Here is a 24408-nt window from a genome sequence, read left to right as displayed (position 1 = left end):
TGTAATGCATAGCGTCCTCTTTTTCAAGGGACCAAAAGTAATTGGACAATGGACTCTAAGGGCTGCAATTAACTCTGAAGGCGTCTCCCTCGTTAACCTGTAATCAATGAAGTAGCTAAAAGGTCAGGGGTGGATTCCAGGTGTGTGGTTTTGCATTTGGAAGCTGTTGCTGTGAGCAGACAACATGCGGTCAAAGGAACTCTCAATTGAGGTGAAGCAGAACATCCTGAGGCTGAAAAAAAAGAAAAAATCCATCAGAGAGATAGCAGACATGCTTGGAGTAGCAAAATCAACAGTTGGGTACATTCTGAGAAAAAAGGAATTGACTGGTGAGCTTGGGAACTCAAAAAGGCCTGGGCGTCCACGGATGACAACAGTGGTGGATGATCGCCGCATACTTAATTTGGTGAAGAAGAACCCATTCACAACATCAACTGAAGTCCAGAACACTCTCAGTGAAGTAGGTGTATCTGTCTCTAAGTCAACAGTAAAGAGAAGACTCCATGACAGTAAATACAAAGGGTTCACATCTAGATGCAAACCATTCATCAATACCAAAAATAGACAGGCCAGAGTTAAATTTGCAGAAAAACACCTCAAGAAGCCAGCTCAGTTCTGGAAAAGTATTCTATGGACAGATGAGACAAAGATCAACCTGTACCAGAATGATGGGAAGAAAAAAGTTTGGAGAAGAAAGGGAACGGCACATGATCCAAGGCACACCACATCCTCTGTAAAACATGGTGGAGGCAACGTGATGGCATGGGCATGCATGGCTTTCAATGGCACTGGGTCACTTGTGTTTATTGGTGACATAAGAGCAGACAAGAGTAGCCGGATGAATTCTGAAGTGTACCGGGATATACTTTCAGCCCAGATTCAGCCAAATGCTGCAAAGTTGATTGGACGGCGCTTCATAGTACAGATGGACAATGACCCCAAGCATACAGCCAAAGCTACCCAGGAGTTCATGAGTGCCAAAAAGTGGAACATTCTGCAATGGCCAAGTCAATCTCCAGATCTAAACCCAATTGAGCATGCATTTCACTTGCTCAAATCCAGACTTAAGACGGAAAGACCCACAAACAAGCAAGACCTGAAGGCTGCGGCTGTAAAGGCCTGGCAAAGCATTAAGAAGGAGGAAACCCAGCGTTTGGTGATGTCCATGGGTTCCAGACTTAAGGCAGTGATTGCCTCCAAAGGATTTGCAACAAAATATTGAAAATAAAAATATTTTGTTTGGGTTATGTTTATTTGTCCAATTACTTTTGACCTCCTAAAATGTGGAGTGTTTGTAAAGGAATGTGTACAATTCCTACATTTTCTATCAGATATTTTTGTTCAACCCTTCAAATTAAACGTTACAATCTGCACTTGAATTCTGTTGTAGAGGTTTCATTTCAAATCCAATGTGGTGGCATGCAGAGCCCAACTCGCGAAAATTGTGTCACTGTCCAAATATTTCTGGCCCTAACTGTAGAAGAAACGTATAATTTGCACAAGGCCAATGACTTGAAATGCATGATGGATGTTTTAGTTTGACATGACTTCCCACCTCTGATTGTTGTCTCATCTGCTGCAATAGACTCTAAAGGTACCGTCACACTAAACGATATCGCTAGCGATCCGTGACGTTGCAGCGTCCTGGCTAGCGATATCGTTCAGTTTGACACACAGCAGCGATCAGAATCCTGCTGTGATGTCGTTGGTCGCTGCAGAAAGTCCAGCACTTTATTTCGTCGCTGGACTTCCTGCTGACATCGCTGAATCGGCGTGTGTGACACCGATTCAGCAATGTCTTCGCTGGTAACCAGGGTAAACATTGGGTTACTAAGCGCAGGGCCGCACTTAGTAACCCGATGTTTACCCTGGTTACCATCCTAAAAGTAAAAAAAAAAACGCTTCATACTTACCTTCCGCTGTCTGTCCCTCGGCGCTCTGCTTTCCTGCACTCACTGTGAGCACAGCGGCCGGAAAGCGCCGGGGACAGACAGCGGAAGGTAAGTATGAAGCGTTTGTTTTTTTTACTTTTAGGATGGTAACCAGGGTAAACATCGGGTTACTAAACGCGGCCCTGCGCTTAGTAACCCGATGTTTACCCTGGTTACCGGCATCATTGGTCGCTGTAAAGCGGTCTATGTGACAGCTCTCCAGCGACCAAACAGCGACGCTGCAGCGATCCGGATCGTTGTCGGTATCGCTGCAGCGTCGCTTAGTGTGACGGTACCTTAATGGTACAAATTCTCTCTGCTTGCTGTCTCCTGCAATATATTCTAATGGTACAACTTCCCACCTCTGATTGCTGTCTCATCTGCTGCAATAGACTCTAATGGTACACATTCCCTCTGATTGCTGTCTCCTGCAATATATTCTAAGGCCGGAGTCACACATACGAGAAACACGTCCATGTCTCGCATGTGAAAAGCAAGCTCTGGCGCCGGCACTTGGGAGCGGAGCATGCGACTCCATGTGTTGCTATGCGGCCGCACGCTCCGCTCCGAAGTGCCGGCGCCACAGCTTGCTTTTCACATGCGAGACACGGATGTGTTTCTCGCATGTGTGACTCCGGCCTAATGGTACAAATTCCCTCTGCTTGCTGTCTCCTGCAATATATTCTAATGGTACAAATTCCCTCTGCTTGCTGTTTCCTGCAATATATTCTAATGATACAACTTCCCACCTCTGATTGCTGTCTCATCTGCTGCAATAGACTCTAATGGTAGAAATTCCCTCTGCTTGCTGTCTGCTATCTGTCATCTGCCGCTTTACCATCTAGAAACATATTTTAATGTGCCTGCTAATTCATTGGTATAATTCATTTGGTGCATTGTAATTAATACTCACTGTTGCATATCCATGACTGGGTGCACTCATGTGGGGGTGCATGTGAGCATCCCCAAAGCAAAGCATCCGGAAGATAAGCAACAAGATAAAGCAGTTATTCCATGGCAGCTAGTCGGGGCAGGAGTCAGGTAACTCTGCTCTCCCTTCTATCCATGTGCTTTATTCCTATCCTCCTATGTTCCCTTGCCATCCACATTCACATCCCCATCCCCCCTCCATCACGACTCATATGCATCAGCACTTCTCTCCTTCCCTCTCCCATGTACAGCTCCCATAAACTGCTCACCCTCCTGAAAAACTTCAGCCCATCTTGCCCAAACACACTGCACAAAAAACTTTGTACAATTCCAAAAACTACTTGCTCTTTATCTTCCTACTCCTACTGATTTCAGGGGACTTCTCCCCCAACCCTGATCCCCATCCCCCAACCTCAACCTCTACCCTACCTCACATCGAAACCTTACTAATCTTACTAATATTAGTTGCACTCATTCATCTAACATAGTAACATAGTAACATAGTTAGTAAGGCCGAAAAAAGACATTTGTCCATCCAGTTCAGCCTATATTCCATCATAATAAATCCCCAGATCTACGTCCTTCTACAGAACCTAATAATTGTATGATACAATATTGTTCTGCTCCAGGAAGACATCCAGGCCTCTCTTGAACCCCTCGACTGAGTTCGCCATCACCACCTTCTCAGGCAAGCAATTCCAGATTCTCACTGCCCTAACAGTAAAGAATCCTCTTCTATGTTGGTGGAAAAACCTTCTCTCCTCCAGACGCAAAGAATGCCCCCTTGTACCCGTCACATTCCTTGGTATAAACAGATCCTCAGCGAGATATTTGTATTGTCCCCTTATATACTTATACATGGTTATTAGATCGCCCCTCAGTCGTCTTTTTTCTAGACTAAATAATCCTAATTTCGCTAATCTATCTGGGTATTGTAGTTCTCCCATCCCCTTTATTAATTTTGTTGCCCTCCTTTGTATTCTCTCGTGTTCCATTATATCCTTCCTGAGCACCGGTGCCCAAAACTGGACACAGTACTCCATGTGCGGTCTAACTAGGGATTTGTACAGAGGCAGTATAATGCTCTCCTTCTTTTAATTGTGCCCTTTGGAATCCAGAGTCTGTATGTAACAAGCTTCCTTTCCTACACACTTTCTGAAATACTCTCAATCTGTTGGCCCTCACGGAAACCTGGATTCAGGATTCTGACATTGTCTCTTCTGCTGCGATTTCCCATGGTGTCTTACAATTCTCACATACCCCGAAACCCACAGACAGACATGGTGGTGAAGTCGGCATACTCCTATCCCCACAATGCACTTTCCATGTCTTCCCCCCAGTTCCATCACTCTCATTCCCTTCTTTTGAGGTCCACACCATCAGGCTCTTTCGTCCCCTCTCCCTCAGAGTAGCGGTCATATACCGGCCCCCAGGCTCACCCACCCACTTCCTGGACCATTTATCTGCCTGGTTCCCACATTTCGTGTCCTCAGAACTAGCAACTCTTATCCTAGGAGACTTCAACATCCCCATTAACAGCCCCACTTCCACATCTGCATCCCAGCTTCTATCACTAAACACTTCTCTAGGCCTCTCACAGCTCTCAACCTCTGAAACACACAAAGACGGTAACACCCTTGACCTGGTCTTTGTCCGGCTCTGTTCAATCTCATACCTAGATATCTCACTGCTTCCCCTCTCTGACCACAACATTCTCTCCTTCACACTCAATTCCTCGCCCACCCCAGCACACTCCTACCTACCACACATTCAGAAATCTACATGCTATTAACCCTCATACATTTTCAGACTCCCTACACTCATCATTGTCCCCAATCTCCTCTTTTTCCTGTCCTGATCTGGCTGTACATCACTATAATGACACTCTTAGAAGCACCCTTGACCAAGTAGCTCCCCTCACCCTCAGAACCTCCAGAGTAAAACAGCCCTGGCTCACATCGCAAACCCGATTTCTCCACCGATGCTCTAGGTGTGCTGAACGCTTATGGAGAAAAACTCGCACACCAGAAGACTTCATACACTTCAAATTTATGTTAAGAACCCATAATTCTGCCCTTCACCTCGCCAAACAGACCTACTACACCACTCTGATCTCCTCACTATCCAACAAGCCCAAGAAACTTTGACACCTTTCACTCACTCCTCAGGCCAAAAGCACAAGCCCCTATTACAGACATTTGTGCTGATGACCTGACCTCCCACTTTATAGAGAAAATAGATAATATCCGTCAGGAAATCCACTCCCAGCCACCAAGTGCAGTGACTACCATCCCTCCCTGCATTTACCCTGGCTCACTCTTCACATTCGATCCCATCACCGAAGAAGTGTCCAAGCTCCTCTCCTCTTCTCGTCCGACTACATGCACTACTGACCCCATTCCCTCTCATCTCTTCCAGTCTCTCTCTCCAGTCGTCACAACTCACCTAACTACAATCTTTAATCTCTCCCTCTCTGACATTTTCCCCTCCTCCTTCAAACACTTCATCATTACTCCATTACTACAGAAACTCACCCTCAACCCATCTTTAACAAACAACTACAGACCAGTTTTCAATCTCCCCTTCATCTCTAAACTCTTGGAGCACCTAGTCTACTCCCGTCTTACCCATTACCTCTCCACTCATTCTCTTTCGACTAACCTCTGCACTTATCCATACCTCCCACTCCCGACTCCAAGACTTCTCACGTGCTGTGCCAATCCTCTGGAATGCTCTACTCCAAGATATTAGGACCATTCACAATTTGCATAGCTTTAGACGCTCCCTCAAAACACATTTGTTCAGAGCGGCCTATCACGTTCACTAATCAAAGTCATTTTATATTTGTGTGTGTGTGTGTAGTGTGAGGCAGTGACCCTTGTTACTTCTAGGGGGCGCTGTTTGTGCTCCCCAGGTTGTGCATGCAGACAGATTAAGTCCATAAGTTTGCATGGGAGTCACGTATTTCTGATCCGGGTGTACCATGTGGCTGAAGGTCACAGGTTTATGTGTGTTAAAAGCCCTGCAGTAAGAGGTATGGGTGTGTCAGGTGTCGTGTGCGTGTGAGGTACACGTCGGTGTCAGTCTGTTGTGTGCAGGTGTGCAGAGCAGAGGCCTGCAGAGTGCTGGCTGAGTGCATGGAGGCACAGGCCAGCGGAGTCAGCACCTAGGGCAGCTGAATAGCCTGGCAGCCACAGCATATACAGTGATGCAAGTCCTAGTATTGGTCTCGGATGTGGACAGTCCTGTGCCTGGAAGTGGATGTCCTGTGCCCGAAGGAGTCGGATGTGGACAGTCCTGTGCCTGGAGATGAATGTCCTGTGCCCAAAAGAGTCAGATGTGGACAGTCCTGTGCCCAGGGGTGGATGTCCTGTGCACGAAAGAGGACTAGCATGTGTAATGATTACAAACAGGTGGATATGGTTTTTGGCTGCTATCCGGAGGATATCCTGAGCTGTGTACGGCTGTGTGAGTAAAGAGAGTGTGATACAGCGATGCAGGACACCCACGAGAACTAGTCAGAGGAGAGCTGGCATGTGTAGTGTCTGCAACATGTAAAGCTGTGTGTATGGAGACTGTAATATGGCGTGCGGTCGCCCAGGGAAACTGGACAAGGGAAGTCTGGCCTGTTTAGGGACTGCAAATCTATAGCCATATGATATGTATTGCTATGAACTGGTGTGAACTGAACACTGATAATATACACTGAAATTATATGCATTTGTCTGAATTGGACTTTAATGCTGTGAGGAAACACATGAAAGAGACTTTTGTGTTGGAACTTTGTGGGTCACTGCCTCTTCACTGCGTACTATGCTACTGCAGCCTTACAGTAGCCCATTCACTACTTCAATCTACCCCCCATTCCCTGAAGATGACTGGACCTTCACTGAAAATACATCATTGTAAATACACACCTGTACTTTGTATCTCCCCCTCCTCATTGTAGATTGTAAGCTCTCACGAGCAGGGTCGTCTTATTTTGCTTCAATTATTGTATTGTTAACGTTGTTACTTATGACTGTTGTGTTTGAAACTGTTAAAATGTAAAGCGCTGTGGAATATGTTGGGGCTATATAAATAAAGATTATTATTATTATTATTAGTTTTATTTGAGCTAGAGATTAACATTTTCAGTTTCAAGAATTGATCACCAGTCTCCAAAATGACTTCACTTCAGCTAATAGAAGTATCTTTTTCCCCATTATACTCTATACAGATGCAGCATGACATTTGCAGCACTTTCCCATCCTTCAGTAATTGGTGCATTGCCCCTCTGAGCTATATGTAATCAGGGCATGAAACATTTTGGTGAGGGAATGAGCAGTGGATAATCAAAGTTTGACATTTGCCTCCTCTCTTCTGGCTTCATTCTATCATCTACTAGGCCTTGCTGAACAAAGCTACATTGCATTCCATAGAAAATAGCAGTATGTTGTATGTTCTCTGGCATGAGCCTAGCAAAAGAATCATGGTGACTTAATGTGGATTTGTCTTCATAAAAAGAGACTGAATTGTAAGGCATTTTGAGACAACTATCCAAAACTGCACTGGAAGAGTGGTCACTTCTTTTCAAAGAAATGGGCATTATGATAATAATGGAAAAGCTGCCGTAGTAAGGGCTCATAAAGATGAGCTCATAAATTGGACGTGCGCTATCCAAATATTAATCAGATAGTTCACATACAGCACTCGGACTCCTGACTCGTACTATTCAATAGAGCCATTCAGATGACTAATTCTCTATTGGTCCAACTGTGCGTGAGAGAAAAGTTGCAGCACGCACTGTTGTCTTCTGTGTCTTGGATGAGACTCACCCATTTAAATCTATGGATGCAGAAATAAAACCGGATCCCACACGGAACATTCATGTGGCATCCAGTTTTTACAAATATATTTCTATTATATCATAGCATTCTGAGCGCGAAACGCGCGTCGGTGGCGGCGGGGACACCGATCCTGACAGCACAGTAGTATGGGTAAGCGATTCTTTCTAGTCTGAGACCATGTCCTTTGAATGATACAGTACGTTTACTGATCGGGTCACTTACTTACCAATACATTCTGGACATTTTTGGTCACTCTATGTGGCACTGTGGCACCTTACCCACCTCTTATACTAAACATCCATGGTCAGGATCTGTGTGTCCTGTTTTTACCCGGTCCTAGTCCATTTATTTGTTGTGTATATTATTTCTTTGTAATAAACTTAACTTTGTATTACTTTTGGACTCTTTACTCCATTTGTTCATATGTTTGCCTACAACCAAACAACACAGGCGAGGAAAATGGCAGAAACAAATGCTAGACCCTGAGAAGCTAGGTAAAGCACAGACTGTATTTTTGTTAAACTCCCTATGCCAGAGTTGAAAAGGTTTCTGAAAGAGAACAAGCCATTTAAGCTTTTAACCTCCCTGAGAGCCGTTAGCTATCTAAAATTGAAGTAAAACCAATTTACGTATCATGCTGTGTCTATGTGTATGTATCCACCTGATTAGAGGCGCCATGTGTGGGGTCAATGGGCCACAGAAAAAACTGATCTGTATACATGCTGTTCCTAACTAGGCTTATACACATGCAATAGTTTGACTTGTACACCTGCCTAACCTCTAATTTGTAAAGATGTTGTAGACAATTATAAAACCTGTTATTTTTTTTTTCCCAATACCGCACCACAAATGTCCATGGGTTGTGTCTGGTATTACCGCTTAGCTCATTTAAAGTGAACAAGGTAGACCAACAAGGTACAAGTACAAAAACAGATTTCTTTTTTTGGGATGAAAACAGTAAACCACAAAGTAACCCATCCCACAGCAGCATGACAACTCATTATAATTACAGAATATGAAGGCTGTAATTTCTTTATATGCAATATCTCTCTAAATATATCTTAGCAAGAAATATACTTTAGTCGGGGACCAGAGTACATCTCTGTCATAATTATAGTCACTAAATTATGATGAATTTGTCGGCCATGCTAGGTCATGCCCCATGGCCGGTTTTAGGCAAAGTGTGGCCCTAGACAAAAGTTTAAAATGGGGCCCCAAATACTAACATACTGCACATCTCACAGAAGCATTTCTGTTGCATTTTTGTGCGCTGAGTTCAGGCAACTAAACAAGCGGGAGCGACAATATTGATGTCATTCAACGCTTGTTTCCCGGCCTCTACATTGGCTGAGAAAGAATGATGGGAACAGAACAATCACTATTAGATCAATCTGTCCACATACAGTATCATGTTATCAGCAGCATATCTACAGTTTACACCGGCAATGTGCTGCTGATAACAAGGATTTCTGTTTCAGCATAAACAATCCAATCTCTAGATGAATATGCAGCATTTTGCTTATTTAGTATAATACATCACATAGTCCTACATATATTATAATGTGCACCACAGTCCTCCATATTGCATAATGCACACCCCATAGTCCTCCATATAATATAATCTGCCCCATAATCCTCCATATAGTATAATACACTTCTCATAGTCCTCCATAAAGTATAATACACTCCCCATAGTCCTCCATATAGTATAATACACTCCCTATAGTCCTCCATATATTAAAATACACTTCTCAGTCCTCCATATAGTATTATACACTTCCCATAGTCTTCCATATAGTATAATACACTCCTCATAGTCCTCCATATATTAAAATACACTCCGCAGTCCTCCATATAGTATTATACACTTCCCATAGTCCTCCATCTATATATATAATTGTCTAAGGGTTTTTCCGTCTGTCTGTCTGTCTGTCTGTCTGTCTGTCTGTCTGTCCTGGGAATCCCGCGTCTCAGATTGGTCGAGGCCGCCAGCGACGATGATGTCATAAAGGACGCAGACATCCCGCGTCTGATTGGTCGAGGCCGCCAGGCCTCAACCAATCAGCGACGGGCACAGCGACGATGATGTCATAAAGGACGTAGAAATCCCACGTTTCTGATTCAGCGACGGGCACAGTATCGACGTAGATTTCATAACGGTTGCCATGGCGACGATGATGTCATAAAGGATGCCACGACCAATCAGCGACGGGCACAGTCTGCCACGAATTCTGGAATCATCATTGTCCATATACTACGGGAACATGCATATTCTAGAATACCCGATGCGTTAGAATCGGGCCACAATCTAGTATAGTATAATACACTACTCATAGTCCTCCATATATTTAAATACACTCCTCAGTCCTCCATATAGTGTCTAAGGGTTTTTCCGTCTGTCTGTCTGTCTGTCTGTCCTGGAAATCCCGCGTCTCTGATTGGTCGAGGCCGCCAGGCCTCGACCAATCAGCGACCGGCACGGCATCGACGTAGAAATCCCGCGTCTCTGATTGGGCACAGCGACGATGCTGATTGGTCGAGGCCGCCAGGCCTCGGCCAATCAGTGATGGGCACAGCATGGCGACGATGATGTCATAAAGGTTGCCTCGACCAATCAGCGACAGGCACAGTCTGCCGCGAATTCGCCTTGACCAATCAGCGACGGGCACAGTATTGATGTAGATGTCATAATGGTTGCCATGGCGACGATGATGTCAAAGGTTACCTCGACCAATCAGCGACGGGCACAGTCTGCCGCGAATTCTGGAATCATCATTGTCCATATACTACAGGGACATGCATATTCTAGAACTAGATTGTGGCCCGATTCTAACGCATCGGGTATTCTAGAATATGCATGTCCCCGTAGTATATGGACAATGATGATTCCAGAATTCGCGGCAGACTGTGCCCATCGCTGATTGGTCGAGGCAACCTTTATGACATCATCGTCGCCATGGCAACCATTCTGAAATCTACGTCGATACTGTGCCCGTCGCTGAATCAGAAACGTGGGATTTCTACGTCCTTTATGACATCATCGTCGCTGGCGGCCTCGACCAATCAGAGAGGCGGGATTTCCAGGACAGACAGACAGACAGACAGACGGAAAAACCCTTAGACAATTATATATATAGATACCCGATGCATTAGAATCGGGCCACAATCTAGTATAGTATAATACACTACTCATAGTCCTCCATATATTTAAATACACTCCTCAGTCCTCCATATAGTTTAAGGCCGCATTCACATTAGCGTTTCTGTGAGCATCGTTTGATCTGCATAGATCCGCATGCGTCTTGCATACCTATCTTTAACATGGCGTACACAGGGACATGCGTTTGCATCAGTTCGCATGCATCGTTTCGCAGTGTGCGGCGGGGTCCGATGAATGCAACATGTTGCATTTTTTGAGGCATCAATTATGCGCAGTCATCCGCTCCAGGCTCTCCTCCAGTCTCATATGCTGCACTGCCCGGGATAGGCACACAGCGGGTGTGCGATGAAGTGGCATCATCACGCACTCGCAGTGTCAGAGGGGAAAAATGGGAGCGGGAGCATCATCTGATGCTCTCTCCTCCATCATTGCTTCGAACTGTGCCGACGTCTATGACGCTGGTATTGTTCAATGCGGCAGTGAAGGCAGGGGGAGTCGGCACTGGCAGCAGGCAGGCCCCCCTGACCCACGGGCCCCATAGAAGCTGCGTAATGTACCTCTATTAGCAGCACGCCAGTGGCTGGGGCTCCTGGGGGAGTAGAGGCCCTAGGCAGCTGCCTGGTTTGCCTGCTGCTAACGCCGGCTCTGCATGCCCCCTCCGGCCAGCCTGAGCCCAATTATACAATGTTGGCAAAGCTGGCTGATTCAGGCATAAGAACACTGTAAGTCACTATTTCTTTTCTCAAGTATGAGTTTTAAAAAATATTGCAACATTTCAAAGAGTTTTACGTCAGAAATCCGGTGATGGATGTTTGATGTATCAGCCCTACAGAGATTATACTGTACTGTAGTACATTACATCTTTTCTATGACAAAAATTACTTCAGCCAGATGTTTTCTAGGAGTCGGTTCAACATAATATATGCAGTGTTTTTTACCATATTTATTTTTTTTTTTATTTCTTTGGTTCTATTTTGATTGTTGTATGAGATAATGATGCATATGTCTTTTTGTGTCATTTTTACTTTATAGAAAACTTGAAGAATTTTGGAACTACATGATCTATAAATCCTATAACTTTCTAAGCAAAAAAAAATGCAAACAATAATATGCTTATAAAAAATACACAAGAAACAGCTAAAAACATGCTGGAAAGAAATGCACGTAAATGTGCAACCATTGTTACATAGTTTTTTTAGGATAAAAAGAGAAAAAATGCTGGCAAAACTAGTAGCTTGATGTTGTCTTAAAAATTACTAATTCAATATCTATGGTGTCAGCCTTTTTATTGTAGATGTGAAAAGTCCCTGAACCATTAAAATTTTTGGCTACAAATTTTTTTTCTAAATTGTTTTTACGAAAAGATAAAAGTTGTCTTTGTCCAAAAAGTTTTTTTCCTTGCATTTTCCTTGCTGTTTTTTTTTTACGTTGCACTTTTTATTTGTTTTTAATGATGTTTTTTTTAATTTCTTGACATTCTTGTCTTTTTTTGTTTGCTGGTGTTCATCCCAAAGGCATTTCTAGGGAGCGTCATAAAAACCATCACCATAAACCAAAAAATAAACCACAATTGAAAAGGCTTGAAATTCATGGTGAAATTTACAAGCAAAATAAAAGTGGAAAAGAAAACAGTTTTAAGGAGGCCTTATATTATCCAGTTTGTATTTCCATGTCATACTGTATCTTTCTTCGCAATCTGATTTGCATCATTGCCTCCTAGCTGTTACTTTACGGCAGAATAATGTCAGGCGCAGGTTATCTAGCATGGTATGTGCGTGCACTAGAGATGCATTGAAAATATCACTCAGCAACGTTATGTGATTACATATTTTCTAAAAGATTCTAAGGTTCAGCTGGATTCTTTCACAGTATGAGGGCGATGAGGGCATATTCTAAAGTAACATGTTACAGATGTTAAAGTGGAGATTAGAGACTTTAAGTAGCTGGAAATGTAATGGTTGATTTACTACCCAAGCGCAAGATCTGTCATATAACAAATGGAGAACTTAAACAGGACCTGTCATCTGGGTCAAAAGTGGGCAATTTTTGGTCTTATTTTGTTCCCATTGTTCTCCTGGGAATTCTACTTTTTTTCTTTTTAAATGAACCTGTGACCAAGTTTTCCCAAAATAAATAATGGCCACCACCTTTAAGGCCTCTTTTACAGCAGTCTAGTAAGTCATATATAAGTCCCACACGCCTTCTACACAATCTAAAAAATACCTGTTATTATCTCCCTATATGGCACGGTCTGGTCTGATGTGCTTCGCTGGTCTGCTTGGGCACCTCCTCTCTCCTGATAGTCACCGTCCTTCTAGTTGCTTCATCTGGACAGTGTCAGACTGGGGTGCCAAGAGCCCATCAATAACATAGACTTTTGAGGGGGCCCACTTTTCACCTGCATACAAATATTACACTACTCTTGTTTACAAATTTACCTAAATCTCTATATAATAAGAAACTGGGTAATTTGGTTAATGAATGATGAGATGCTGCTTTTTCCTGTACAAAGTGAATGATACCAAGTACTGCCCATACAGTGGGATTGGGGCCCAGATCTGCACTGGGTCCCACCTGGTGATTCCCCTGTTAACCAATGGGCCAGTCCAAGCCTGTGTGCTATACAAGCACATGTATTCAGCTTAGGCTACTTTCACACTAGCGTCGTTTTCAATACGTCGCAATGCGTCGCTTAGGGGAAAAACGCATCCTGCAAAGTTGTTTGCAGGATGCATTTTTGCCCCATAGAGTAACATTACCGACGCATTGCGACGTATTGACACACGTTGTAACCATTGTGCGACGGTTGCGACGTATTGTGGCGGACCGCCGGGAGCAAAAAACGTTAAATGTAACGTTTTTGGCTGCCGACAGGCCGCTTTTTCCGACCGCGCATGCGCGGCCGGAACTCCGCCCCCACCTCCCCGCACCTCACAATGGGGCAGCGGATGCGCCGGATAAATGCATCCGCTGCACCCGTTGTGCGGTGCAACAAATGCTAGTGTCGGAATCTCGGCCCGACGCACTGCGAAGGGCCGAATCCGACGCTAGTGTGAAAGTAGCCTTATGCTTATATTCTTATATATCTATATTCCAGATGTGTATGGATCATATTTATATAGGCAAATTTTTCAAGATAAAAATTCATCTTTTTAATATTTGCAGTTTACCATCTTTCAGGAGCTCAGTGTTATAGGGATAATTGTCTCTAATATATAGGGATCTTTGCATCTCTTTCCCTTTTGCTTTTAGCTGTACTTCTATTTGATCTCCACATTTGTATCGTATTACCGTATATATAATTATTGTATTGTATTTTTGCAATAAACTTTATTATCATTTCATCCTAATTCACCCCTGTTCTGGGGCCTCTGTATCACTTTCTATATGAGTTTTATGTAACAATTTCTCATATTATTTCTTTAGTGGTCGATTTTGGTAGAGACCCTCTTTTTGGTTCTATAGCTAAGCATAGTAATCAAGGATAGGGGGAAAGAAGAGCACTATCTAAGTGTAGTAGTCTGGGATAGGGGAAAAGATGAGCACTATCTAAATGTAGTAGTCTGGGATAGGGGAAATATGAGCACTATATAAGTGTAGTAGTCTGGGAGAGGGGAAAGATGAGCACTATATAAGTGTAGTAGTCTGTGAGAGGGGAAAGATGAGCCTATATAAGTGTAGTAGTCTGGGAGAGGGGAAAGATGAGCACTATATAAGCATAGTAGTCTGGGAGAGGGGAAAGATGAGCACTATATAAGTGTAGTAGTCTGGGAGAGGGGAGAAGATGAGCACTATATAAGTGTAGTAGTCTGGGAGAGGGGAAAAGATGAGCACTATATAAGTGTAGTAGTCTGGGAGAGGGGAAAAGATGAGCACTATATAAGTGTAGTAGTCTGGGAGAGGGGAGAAGATGAGCACTATATAAGCGTAGTAGTCTGTGAGAGGGGAAAGATGAGCACTATATAAGCGTAGTAGTCTGGGAGAGGGGAAAATATGAGCACTATATAAGTGTAGTAGTCTGGGAGGGGGGAAAATATGAGCACCATATAAGTGTAGTAGTCTGGGAGAGGGGAAAAGATGAGCACTATATAAGTGTAGTAGTCTGGGAGAGGGGAAAAGATGAGCACCATATAAGTGTAGTAGTCTGGGAGAGGGGAAAAGATGAGCACTATATAAGTGTAGTAGTCTGGGAGAGGGGAAAAGATGAGCACTATATAAGTGTAGTAGTCTGGGAAAGGGGAAAAGATGAGCACTATATAAGTGTAGTAGTCTGGGAGAGGTGAAATGATGAGTAGGGTTGAGCGACTTTTGTTTTTATAGGATCGAGTCGGATTTCACGAAACCCGACTTTTTCAAAAGTCGGGTCGAGTGAAATCGGCCGATCCTATAGAAAAGTCGGGGTCGGGGTCGGCCGAAATACGAAACCCAATGCAGTGCATTGGGTTTCTAATGGTTCCCAGGGTCTGAAGGAGAGGAAAATCTCCTTCAGGCCCTGCGATCCATATTAATGTGTAAAATAAAGAATAAAAATAAAAAATATTGCTATACTCACCCTCGGACGCGCCCTGGTTGTAACCGGGAGCCTTCCTTCCTAAGAATCAGCTCTTGAAGGACCTTTCGATGACGTCGCGGCTTGTGATTGGTCGCGTGAGCGGTCACATGGGCGTCACGCGACCAATCACAAGCCGTGACGTCATCAAAAGGTCCTTCAAGCGCTGATTCTTAGGAAGGAAGGCTGCGGGTTAGAACCAGGGCGCGTCCGAGGGTGAGTATATACCTATTAAGAATATACTCACCCTCGGACGCGCCCTGGTTCTAACCTGCAGCCTTCCTTCCTAAGAAACAGCGCTTGAAGGACCTTCGGTGACGTCGCGGCTTGTGATTGGTCGCGTGAGCGGTCACATGGGCGGTCGCGCGACCAATCACAAGCCGCGACGTCATCTAAGGTCTTTCACGCGCTGATTGTAAGGAAGGAAGGCTGCCGGTTAGTACCAGGGCGCGTCTGAGGGTGAGTATAGCAATATTTTTTATTTTTATTCTTTATTTTACACTTAAATCTGAATTCCGATACCGATTCCCGATATCTTAAACATATCGCCAACCTCATGGCCGACCCCACACAGGGGTCGGGTCGGGTTTCATGAAACCCGACTTTGCCAAAAGTCGGCTACTTCTGAATCTAGCCGACCCATTTCGCTCAACCCTAAAGATGAGCACTATATAAGCATAGTAGTCTGGGAGAGGGGAAAGATGAGCACTATATAAGCGTAGTAGTCTGTGAGAGGGAAGAAGATGAGCACTATCTAAGTGTAGTAGTCTGGGAGAGGGGAAAAGATGAGCACTATATAAGTGTAGTAGTCTGGGAGAGGGGAAAAGATGAGCACTATATAAGTGTAGTAGTCTGGGAGAGGGGAGAAGATGAGCACTATCTAAGTGTAGTTGTTTGGGATGGGGACACCTCCTGCCTGTCACCCTCGCACCCAGACTGGTTGGCGTGGGCATGCGGGGGTGTGGCCCCACTGTGCCACTGACCAGACTACCCTGGAAGGGGCGTAACTAAGTAGCTTCCTTGGTATTCGCTGGAGCCTCTGATGGTGAGGTCAGACTTGTGTGGCAGGAAGCTACCAGGTACCTCTCCAGGGTCGTGTCTGGCTGTGGCTGCTGATCCCACCGGGGGAAACGGAACATAGACAGGCAAGCGGGCACGGCTGGCACTCTGGCAGACAGGCGGGCACGGCTGGGACACAGGCAAGCAGACGGGTACAACAGAGACACTGGTAGGCAGACGGGCATGGCTGGCTCTCTGGTAAGCAGGCAGGCACAGCTGGGACACAGGCAGGCAGACGAGTACAACAGAGACACTGGCAGGTGGGCACGGCTGGCTCTCTGGCAGGCGGACATGGCTGGCTCTCTGGCAGGCAGGTACGGGTAGCTCTCTGGCAGGACAGGCGGACAAAGCTGGTACACTGGAAGGACCGGTAGGGACCGGTATGCAGGCAGGTATGTAAAGCATGTAAGAACCTGTTCAGACAGGAGGACTTATGAATAGGTAGAGAAAGATGGCAAGAGCGGATGCAAAGCGGAAGCACAGGAGCTAGAGCCAAAAAAAGAAATGCAAGAGGTGGAGCCAAGAGCAGGAGGCGGAGCAAAGCACAGAAATGCAGGAGGTGGAGCAAAGTGCAGAAATGCAGGAGGCGGAGCCAAGAGCAGGAGGCGGAGCTAGGTAGAACCGCAAGGAGCGGAGCCAGGTAGAACTGCAGAGCACAGAAGGATCAAGGAGTGCAAAGCCGAGAGTGGCAAAAAGCCACCGAGTGCAGAGCTGAGAGCAGAACAAAGCAAGACACCAAGTGCAGAGCAGAAAGCAGAGCAAAAAGTCAAAGTGCAGAGCAAAGCTACAGAGTGCAGAGCTGAGAACAGAGCAAAGTCAGAGTGCAGAGCTGAGTGCAGAGCAAGACAGAGTGCAGAGCCGAGAGCAAAACCACAGAGTGCAGAGCAAGGTCACAGAATGCAGAGCAAGGAGCAAAGCAAGGTCGCAGAGAGCAAAGCCAAAAACAGAGCAATGCAAGACACAGAGTGCAGAGCTGAGAGCGGAGCAAAACAAGACACAGAGTACGCACAGCAGAGAATGTAAACCAAGACAGGGACATAAACGGACACAGGAACGGGACTAGACTAAGACAGAGTCAGGAATGAGACAAGGCACAGAGACACGGACCCAAGCCAGGGTACGAGGCCCCACTGGGTGGCAGACACAGGCCAGGGTACGAAGTCCCACTGAGTGGCTAACACAGGACACAGGCCAGGGTACTATGCCCCACTGGTTGACAAACACAGGACACAGACCAGGGTACAACGCCCCACTGGGTGGCAGACACAAGAGTCACAGAGACAGGGCTTGGCACCTTAGCAGCTAAGAACTGACAGAGGGAGAAAGTTGAACAGGCCCCCACCAATGGATGGGGAAGTCTTAAATACAGGAAGCCTCATGGCTATTGGCCGGGGACACCTTAGCAAGGTGCACATAGTCTCAATATGACACAGGAGTTGCCAGCGCCGCCCCTCTATGCACACAGACAGAGCATGCACAGAGCAAGCAGCAGACATGAGGCACACAGCATGGAGCTGGCAGCAGAGAGAAGTCACCACAAGGCCCAGAGAAGTAAGTGAGTTTGAGTGTAATGCAGGTAGGGGATAGGAGGCCATGCAGTGATAACAACAGAGTTGTTACACTGCCGAAGCCAAGCAGGTGAAACACATGTTGAGGTGTTCATCATCTATTAATTTGTAATTTGTATTTTGGCTGTAGGCACTACCTGTCCTTATGCAGAGACTGGTGTAGGACAACTATTTGATCCTTCTTGTCATCCTATGGATACATTGTATTCATGTGATTGCATTGCTGATACTGTACATATACTCGTGCACTATGATATTGATTCATATCTGGCACTACCCCAGTGCACCATCCATGTGAATGTGTTTGGCATATGCATTTACTCGCCCTTAACTATTTGTATACCTTGAAATTACATTACCTTATTGCCATTACATGCACCTGTGCAGTGTCATTCTGGCTCTAATTTGAGATTATCATAGCGTGCTGGATGACATGTCCTATGTCAGCGCTCCCAATCATGTACCTGCTTAGGCATAGTTTGCTTTGCTCTGCTGAGGATCTCCTGAAGAAGTCAGAGCACTTGGAAAAGCATAAACTGCACTGCTACCCTATAAGCCGCTTAGGCTACGTTCACATTAGCGTTGCGCGCCGGTGCGTCGGCGATGCAACGGCGACGCAACGCGCGACGCACAAAAAACGCGCGCAAAAACGCTGCGTTTTGCGACGCGTGCGTCGTTTTTTGACGAAAATCGGACGCACGAAAAATGCAACTTGTTGCATTTTCTTGCGTCCGACGCTAGCGTCGGAAACGACGCACGTGTCGAAAAACGCAACCAAAAACACGCACGCGTCCCCTATGTAAAACATAGGGGCGCGTCGCCGCTGCGTCGCCGACGCAACAGCGACGCACATTAGCGGAACGCTAATGTGAACGTAGCCTTATTGGATCTTTTTTATGGACACAGATCCAGCAATGCAGGTTACCCACACTTCCTAATACTCAGAGTGGTGTTGTGATATCCTTTTAAATAGTAACACAAGATGCTATAAAGAATCTGTTATTCAGTGAATACAAGACTTAATTCACTTATAATAGGGTCCTTCTAGATTACCATTGTTTTGTTAGCAATTATGGTGCTGCATGTTTCCTTATCCTCACCATCTAAATGGCAGAAACTCCTCAGAAATGTCCAATTACAGGTGTAAACCTAGCCTGGGAAAGTATGATTTTACGCCACTTGCAGTTACCATCAATAAACTAAACATGACATATTCTTTGCTTTGCAGATTTCCTTCCCTGTCCAGTTATTCTGTGGGACTCCCTTTTATCCCCAACAGACAACATCACACAATCTTCCATAAGACTCAAATGGGGAAGTTACCAAAGGATCCTTACACACAAGTGTTGGTTGAATGGAAAAGTCCCCAAAGCAGATGTGGGCTGTCCAGAAGTCCATCATCATGAGTGGTCCAAGATGGCACTTTTTGATTTTCTTCTGCAAGTAAGGACAAATTACGACTATAATAAGTGTACTGTACATCAGAGACCATACATGGTCAGAAAAGTAGAGACTATAATCAATGAAGACTATATGGAATAAATGGAGTGGAACTGCCTTACGATGCATTGTGCACAGTAGTTCTCCACATGCAGTGTTTGCTTCCTGTACACATGTGGTCAAAATTGTTGGTACCCCTCATTTAATGACATAACAACCCACAATGGTCACAGAAATAACTTGAATCTGGCAAAAGTAATAATGAATAAAAAATCTATGAAAATGAACAAATGAAAGACAGACATTGCTTTTCAAAAATGCTTCCACAGAAGTAAGAAAAAAAATTCTGTGACCATTGTGGGGTTTTCTGTCAGTAATCGAGGGGTACCAACAGTGTCGGACTGGGGTGCCTAGGGCCCACCAATGGAACTGACTCCAGGGGCCCCCTCTAAATTTCAATGCTCAAGCTAGGTACATTAGAAGAACAGGTACAACATGCTGCACATTTTTTTTTCGCTAAAAAGATAGACACTCTAACGGAAACAACAAAGACCTGATCACTGTATTTAAAGGGAACCTGTCACCCCCACGGCGTTTTTAAGTAAAAGAGCCACCTTCAGCAGCACCAAGGCTGCATTCTGTGAAGGTGGCGCTTATGTCTAGTATCCCTAGGAATGCTGAAATAATCACTTTTATAAATTTTGCGCCATACCTGTATTGAGTCCTGGAGGTATGTCTTCTACCCCGGTGTCAACCGCCTCTGTGACGTCAATCATCTCCCTCTTGTGTCTGTGCGCCGCCTCCTGTGTTCAAAATATATGCCCAGCGCATCCCTGGGAAAGGAAGCCGCCACGTGCACCGCTGAGAGGTGGGAGGACTCCAGTGGGGGCATCAGAAGATACGTATATATATTTTTTACATGAATATGGTTCCCAGGGCCTGGAGGAGAGTCTCCTCTCCTCCACCCTGTGTACCATCCGCACATGAAGCGCTCACTTTACGCATGGTGGGCATAGCCACATGCGTAAAGTGAGCATTTCAATGCACTCCTATGGTGGCAGAATCGCCACGATTCCGCAGAAATAATGAACATGCTGCGGATTTTACCGCTATGCGATTCCAGAGTGAGAAAATCCGCAGCATGGGTACAACTGCGGAATCCCATAGGATTGCATGGGAATGCGCTTAAGTGTTTACGCTGTGGCAAAAACGTATAAAGAACGCAACGTGGGCACACAGCCTAAAACTCAGTTGCTTTTGACCTTTTTTTTTTTTTTTTTTTTTTTTTTAATACCCCGGAGATTATTTAGTCATTTTTAAAATGGAACAACCCTTTTAATTATCTACTTTTATGAACAAATTTGGGCATGTAGAGCTGGAAATTTTTTTTTACTATTATATTTTTGCTATAAATAACATTATAGATATATTATTCATTCTGCATTTAAAAGTGCAAGGTTTTTTTAAAGGTTCATGAGCATTTTTTGTGGCGCGTTTAACTAAAGCATACATGCTTTTTATGTTTGACTCCATCACTAAAAATGGCAAATGTATTGTAATTCACTTACATAAATGCATTGCAGACATGCACACTGTACTTATTTATATAGTGTGTAGGTGTGCATTTGTAGATACATTTAGGCTGGGTTCACACTGCGTTGTGTGAACCCATTTAACGGACTACGTTACACCGCGGCATAATGCGGTGTAGCGCAGTCCTTTAACGCCACCATTACTTGCAATGGCGAACGCATCGCTAGCGCACGCCCACAATGGGCGTGCGCTAGCGATGTGCCGTCATTGAGTGACGGACCTGAGACGCGGGCTGCAGCGTTTCCGGGTCCGTCACTAGTAGCGCACTGCTAGCGCAGATGGAGCTAACCGATGCTCCATCTGCGCTAGCGCAGTGCCAAAGTCGGCACTTGGGTTAGTGCAGTCCGTTTAACGGATTTGTTGAACGGACTGCACAACGCAAGTGTGAACCTAACCTTAGGGTATGTGCACACGTTCCGGATTGGCCTGTGGAATTTTCCACACAGACTCTGCATCTCTTGGCAGAAAATGCAGGCCAAAATGCTTGCGAATTTCATGCAGAATTGATGCGGATTTGTTGCAGATTGTCATGCGTTTTTTGATATGCGGATTTGCCTTACTCGGTGTATAGTCAAGGGGTGCAGAAACATTGCGTTTCTGCACAAAGAATTGACATGCTGTGGAAAAAAACCGGCAGCGATTCCGCACGTTTTTTCCACAGCATGTGCACTGCGGTTTTGTATTTCCCATTGATTAGCAATGTGTCAGGCCATGTGCACACGCTGCGGATTCCGTTGTGGAATTTTCCGCTGTGTATTTGACTAAATCCGCAGTGCATAAAGTACTGCGAATTTATCGCGTTTTTTTGTGCGGTTTCCACTGCGGTTTTAGACACCTGCGGATTTTTAACATGGAGCAGGTGCCAAACCGCACAAAGAATTGACATGCTGCGGAAAAATAAACCGCAGCGTTTCCGCGCGTTTTTTTCCGAAGCATGTGCACAGCGGTTTTTGTTTTCCATAGGTTAACATTGTACTGTACACCGCATGGAAGACAGCTGCGGATCTGCTGCGTCAAAACCGCTGCGGATCCGCAGCAAAAACCGCAACGTGTGCACATACCCTCAATGTGTGCACAACGCACTGCGGATTTGAGGCAATTCCGCGCATCCAAAAACGCTGCGGAAACGCATCAAAATCAGCAATGTGTGCACAGAGCCTTATACACACACAAAAATAATATAGATGGATCTCGGGCAGCAAGCGCTATGAAGATGGGGATCTCCTGTCACCCTCACAGAAACTAGAAAGCAGAAAGGGTAGAGGGGGCAGGGAGGGCGCAGATGTATGGGGCAAACAGGAAAAACAGCTTTTGTTGGGGTGGAGGACAGAACAAGGTCAGGATAGAGACATAAACAGGAAGCTCCAGTACTCACTTCAGGTCAGCACTGTGTTCCTCTGGAGCTCCCCTCCCCCTCCTGACCGTGCCGACAGCAGAGCTTAGAGCTTGTCTGATAGGCTGCAGCAGTATGGGGGAGAGAGGCCATCTTCTATTCAGGTCATTAAGAACTTTCTTCAGCAGTGGCTGCACAGCTCTCCTGGCCCCATGCTCCAGCAGCCTGACCCGACCCGTGCTGGTGTGCTGAGCTTACTGCTGTGAGGCTCCAGCAGCATCTTAGCTAGTGCACCTCAGGGAAATGGCTGTGCTGAGCCTCCCTCCCCCCATCCTAGCCAGAGACTCGGGGGAGGGAGAGAGAGAAGGTAGAGATCCTGCCCGCACACTGTTCTCCCCACCCTATGTTATACTAGGCAATGCAGGAGGCTCCTGCCAGGAGCTCAGCGGGGAGGGGCGGGGCTTAACTAGTGTGTGCAGGGCAGGGATACTGAGAAGAGAGAGATTATCGGAGTCAGGGGCCCACCGGGGGATCCTCCGGTTTCCCGGTGGGCCAGGGAGTCTACACTTTTCTCAACTCATAGCCTTTGCAATTGACTGTACATAATATACATCCAGTATACTTGTAGCAAAAATCTAATATATAAAGCTGAATGTGTGTATGTATGTATGTATGTGTGTATGTCCGGGATTGGCATCTGCACCGTCGCAGCTACAGCCACAAAATTTTGCACAGTCACAAGTCTGGACCCCGAGAGCGTCATAGGCTATGTTGTGAGGCGAAATTTTAACCCCGCGCGTTCCAATTCACCAAACAATTTTGCCCCTATCTACTGTACATAATGGGGAAAAAGTGAAAGGAAAAGTGTTGGAGGCAAATTGACAGCTGCCAGATGTGAACAAGGGGGACTTAAAGAATGAGAGCGATGGCGCCAAAGAGTATATACCGTACAGTTGCTAAGGTGGGGCCCCGACATGGGATACTCACCACACACGGGGATATGAACACACACACAAAATGCACCACACACTACCACGTGCTTGAACACATATTACCCTCAGCACACATTTCACCACACATACACCAACCTCGCCACATAAAAGTCAAAACACAAAAGTCGCCGCTCAAAACTCACCACGCGCAAAACTCGCTACAGGCAAAAACTAGGCTCACGCAAAACTCGCCACAAGTGCAAAACTCACCTCATGGAAAACTCGCCACACACAAAACTTGCACATGCGGAAAAATTGCCACATGCACAAAAGTTGCAACACATGCAAAAGTTGCCTTACACAAAACTTGCACATACTCAAACGGCACCAGACATAAAACTCACCACACATAAAACTCCCCATGCACTGTTATGAAAGGCAATTCAGTATCACAATGGACATGGAGGTCAGAGCACATACAGTGATCTGACAATAACCCAAAATCATAGAACGAGCTCTGAGACATGGGAACTCTGCAGACCGCAATCCCTAATCCTCTCCAAACAACACTAGAGGCAGCCGTGGATTGCGCCTAACTCTGCCTATGCAACTCGGCACAGCCTGAGAAACTAACTAGCCTGAAGATAGAAAATAAGCCTACCTTGCCTCAGAGAAATACCCCAAAGGAAAAGGCAGCCCCCCACATATAATGACTGTGAGTAAAGATGAAAAGACAAACGTAGGGATGAAATAGATTCAGCAAAGTGAGGCCCGACTTTCTTAACAGAGCGAGGATAGGAAAGATAACTTTGCGGTCTACACAAAACCCTAAAGAAAACCACGCAAAGGGGGCAAAAAGACCCTCCGTACCGAACTAACGGCACGGAGGAACACCCTTTGCGTCCCAGAGCTTCCAGCAAAACAATTAGACAAGCTGGACAGAAAAAATAGCAAAGAAATAGCAAAGAAGAACTTAGCTATGCAGAGCAGCAGGCCACAGGAATGATCCAGGGAAAAACAAGTCCAACACTGGAACATTGACAGGAAGCCAGGATCAAAGCATTAGGTGGAGTTAAGTAGAGAA

At 45.4% G+C, this 24408-nt stretch overlaps 1 protein-coding gene across 1 annotated transcript in view; it reads left to right on the top strand.

The window, feature by feature from the left end:
• The window catches only part of GASK1B (golgi associated kinase 1B), a 183002-nt gene that overhangs the window by 78551 nt on the left and 80043 nt on the right, over positions 1 to 24408 (top strand). Inside the window, exon 2 of the mRNA XM_069744130.1 lies at positions 19255 to 19469. Within this exon, the coding sequence (XP_069600231.1) occupies positions 19255 to 19469 (215 nt within the window). The remainder of the gene's footprint in view (positions 1 to 19254; positions 19470 to 24408) is intronic.

This window comes from Ranitomeya imitator, chromosome 1, assembly GCF_032444005.1.
Source record: "Ranitomeya imitator isolate aRanImi1 chromosome 1, aRanImi1.pri, whole genome shotgun sequence".
Taxonomy (NCBI): Eukaryota; Metazoa; Chordata; class Amphibia; order Anura; family Dendrobatidae; genus Ranitomeya; species Ranitomeya imitator.
This window is presented reverse-complemented; position numbering and strand designations above follow the sequence as displayed.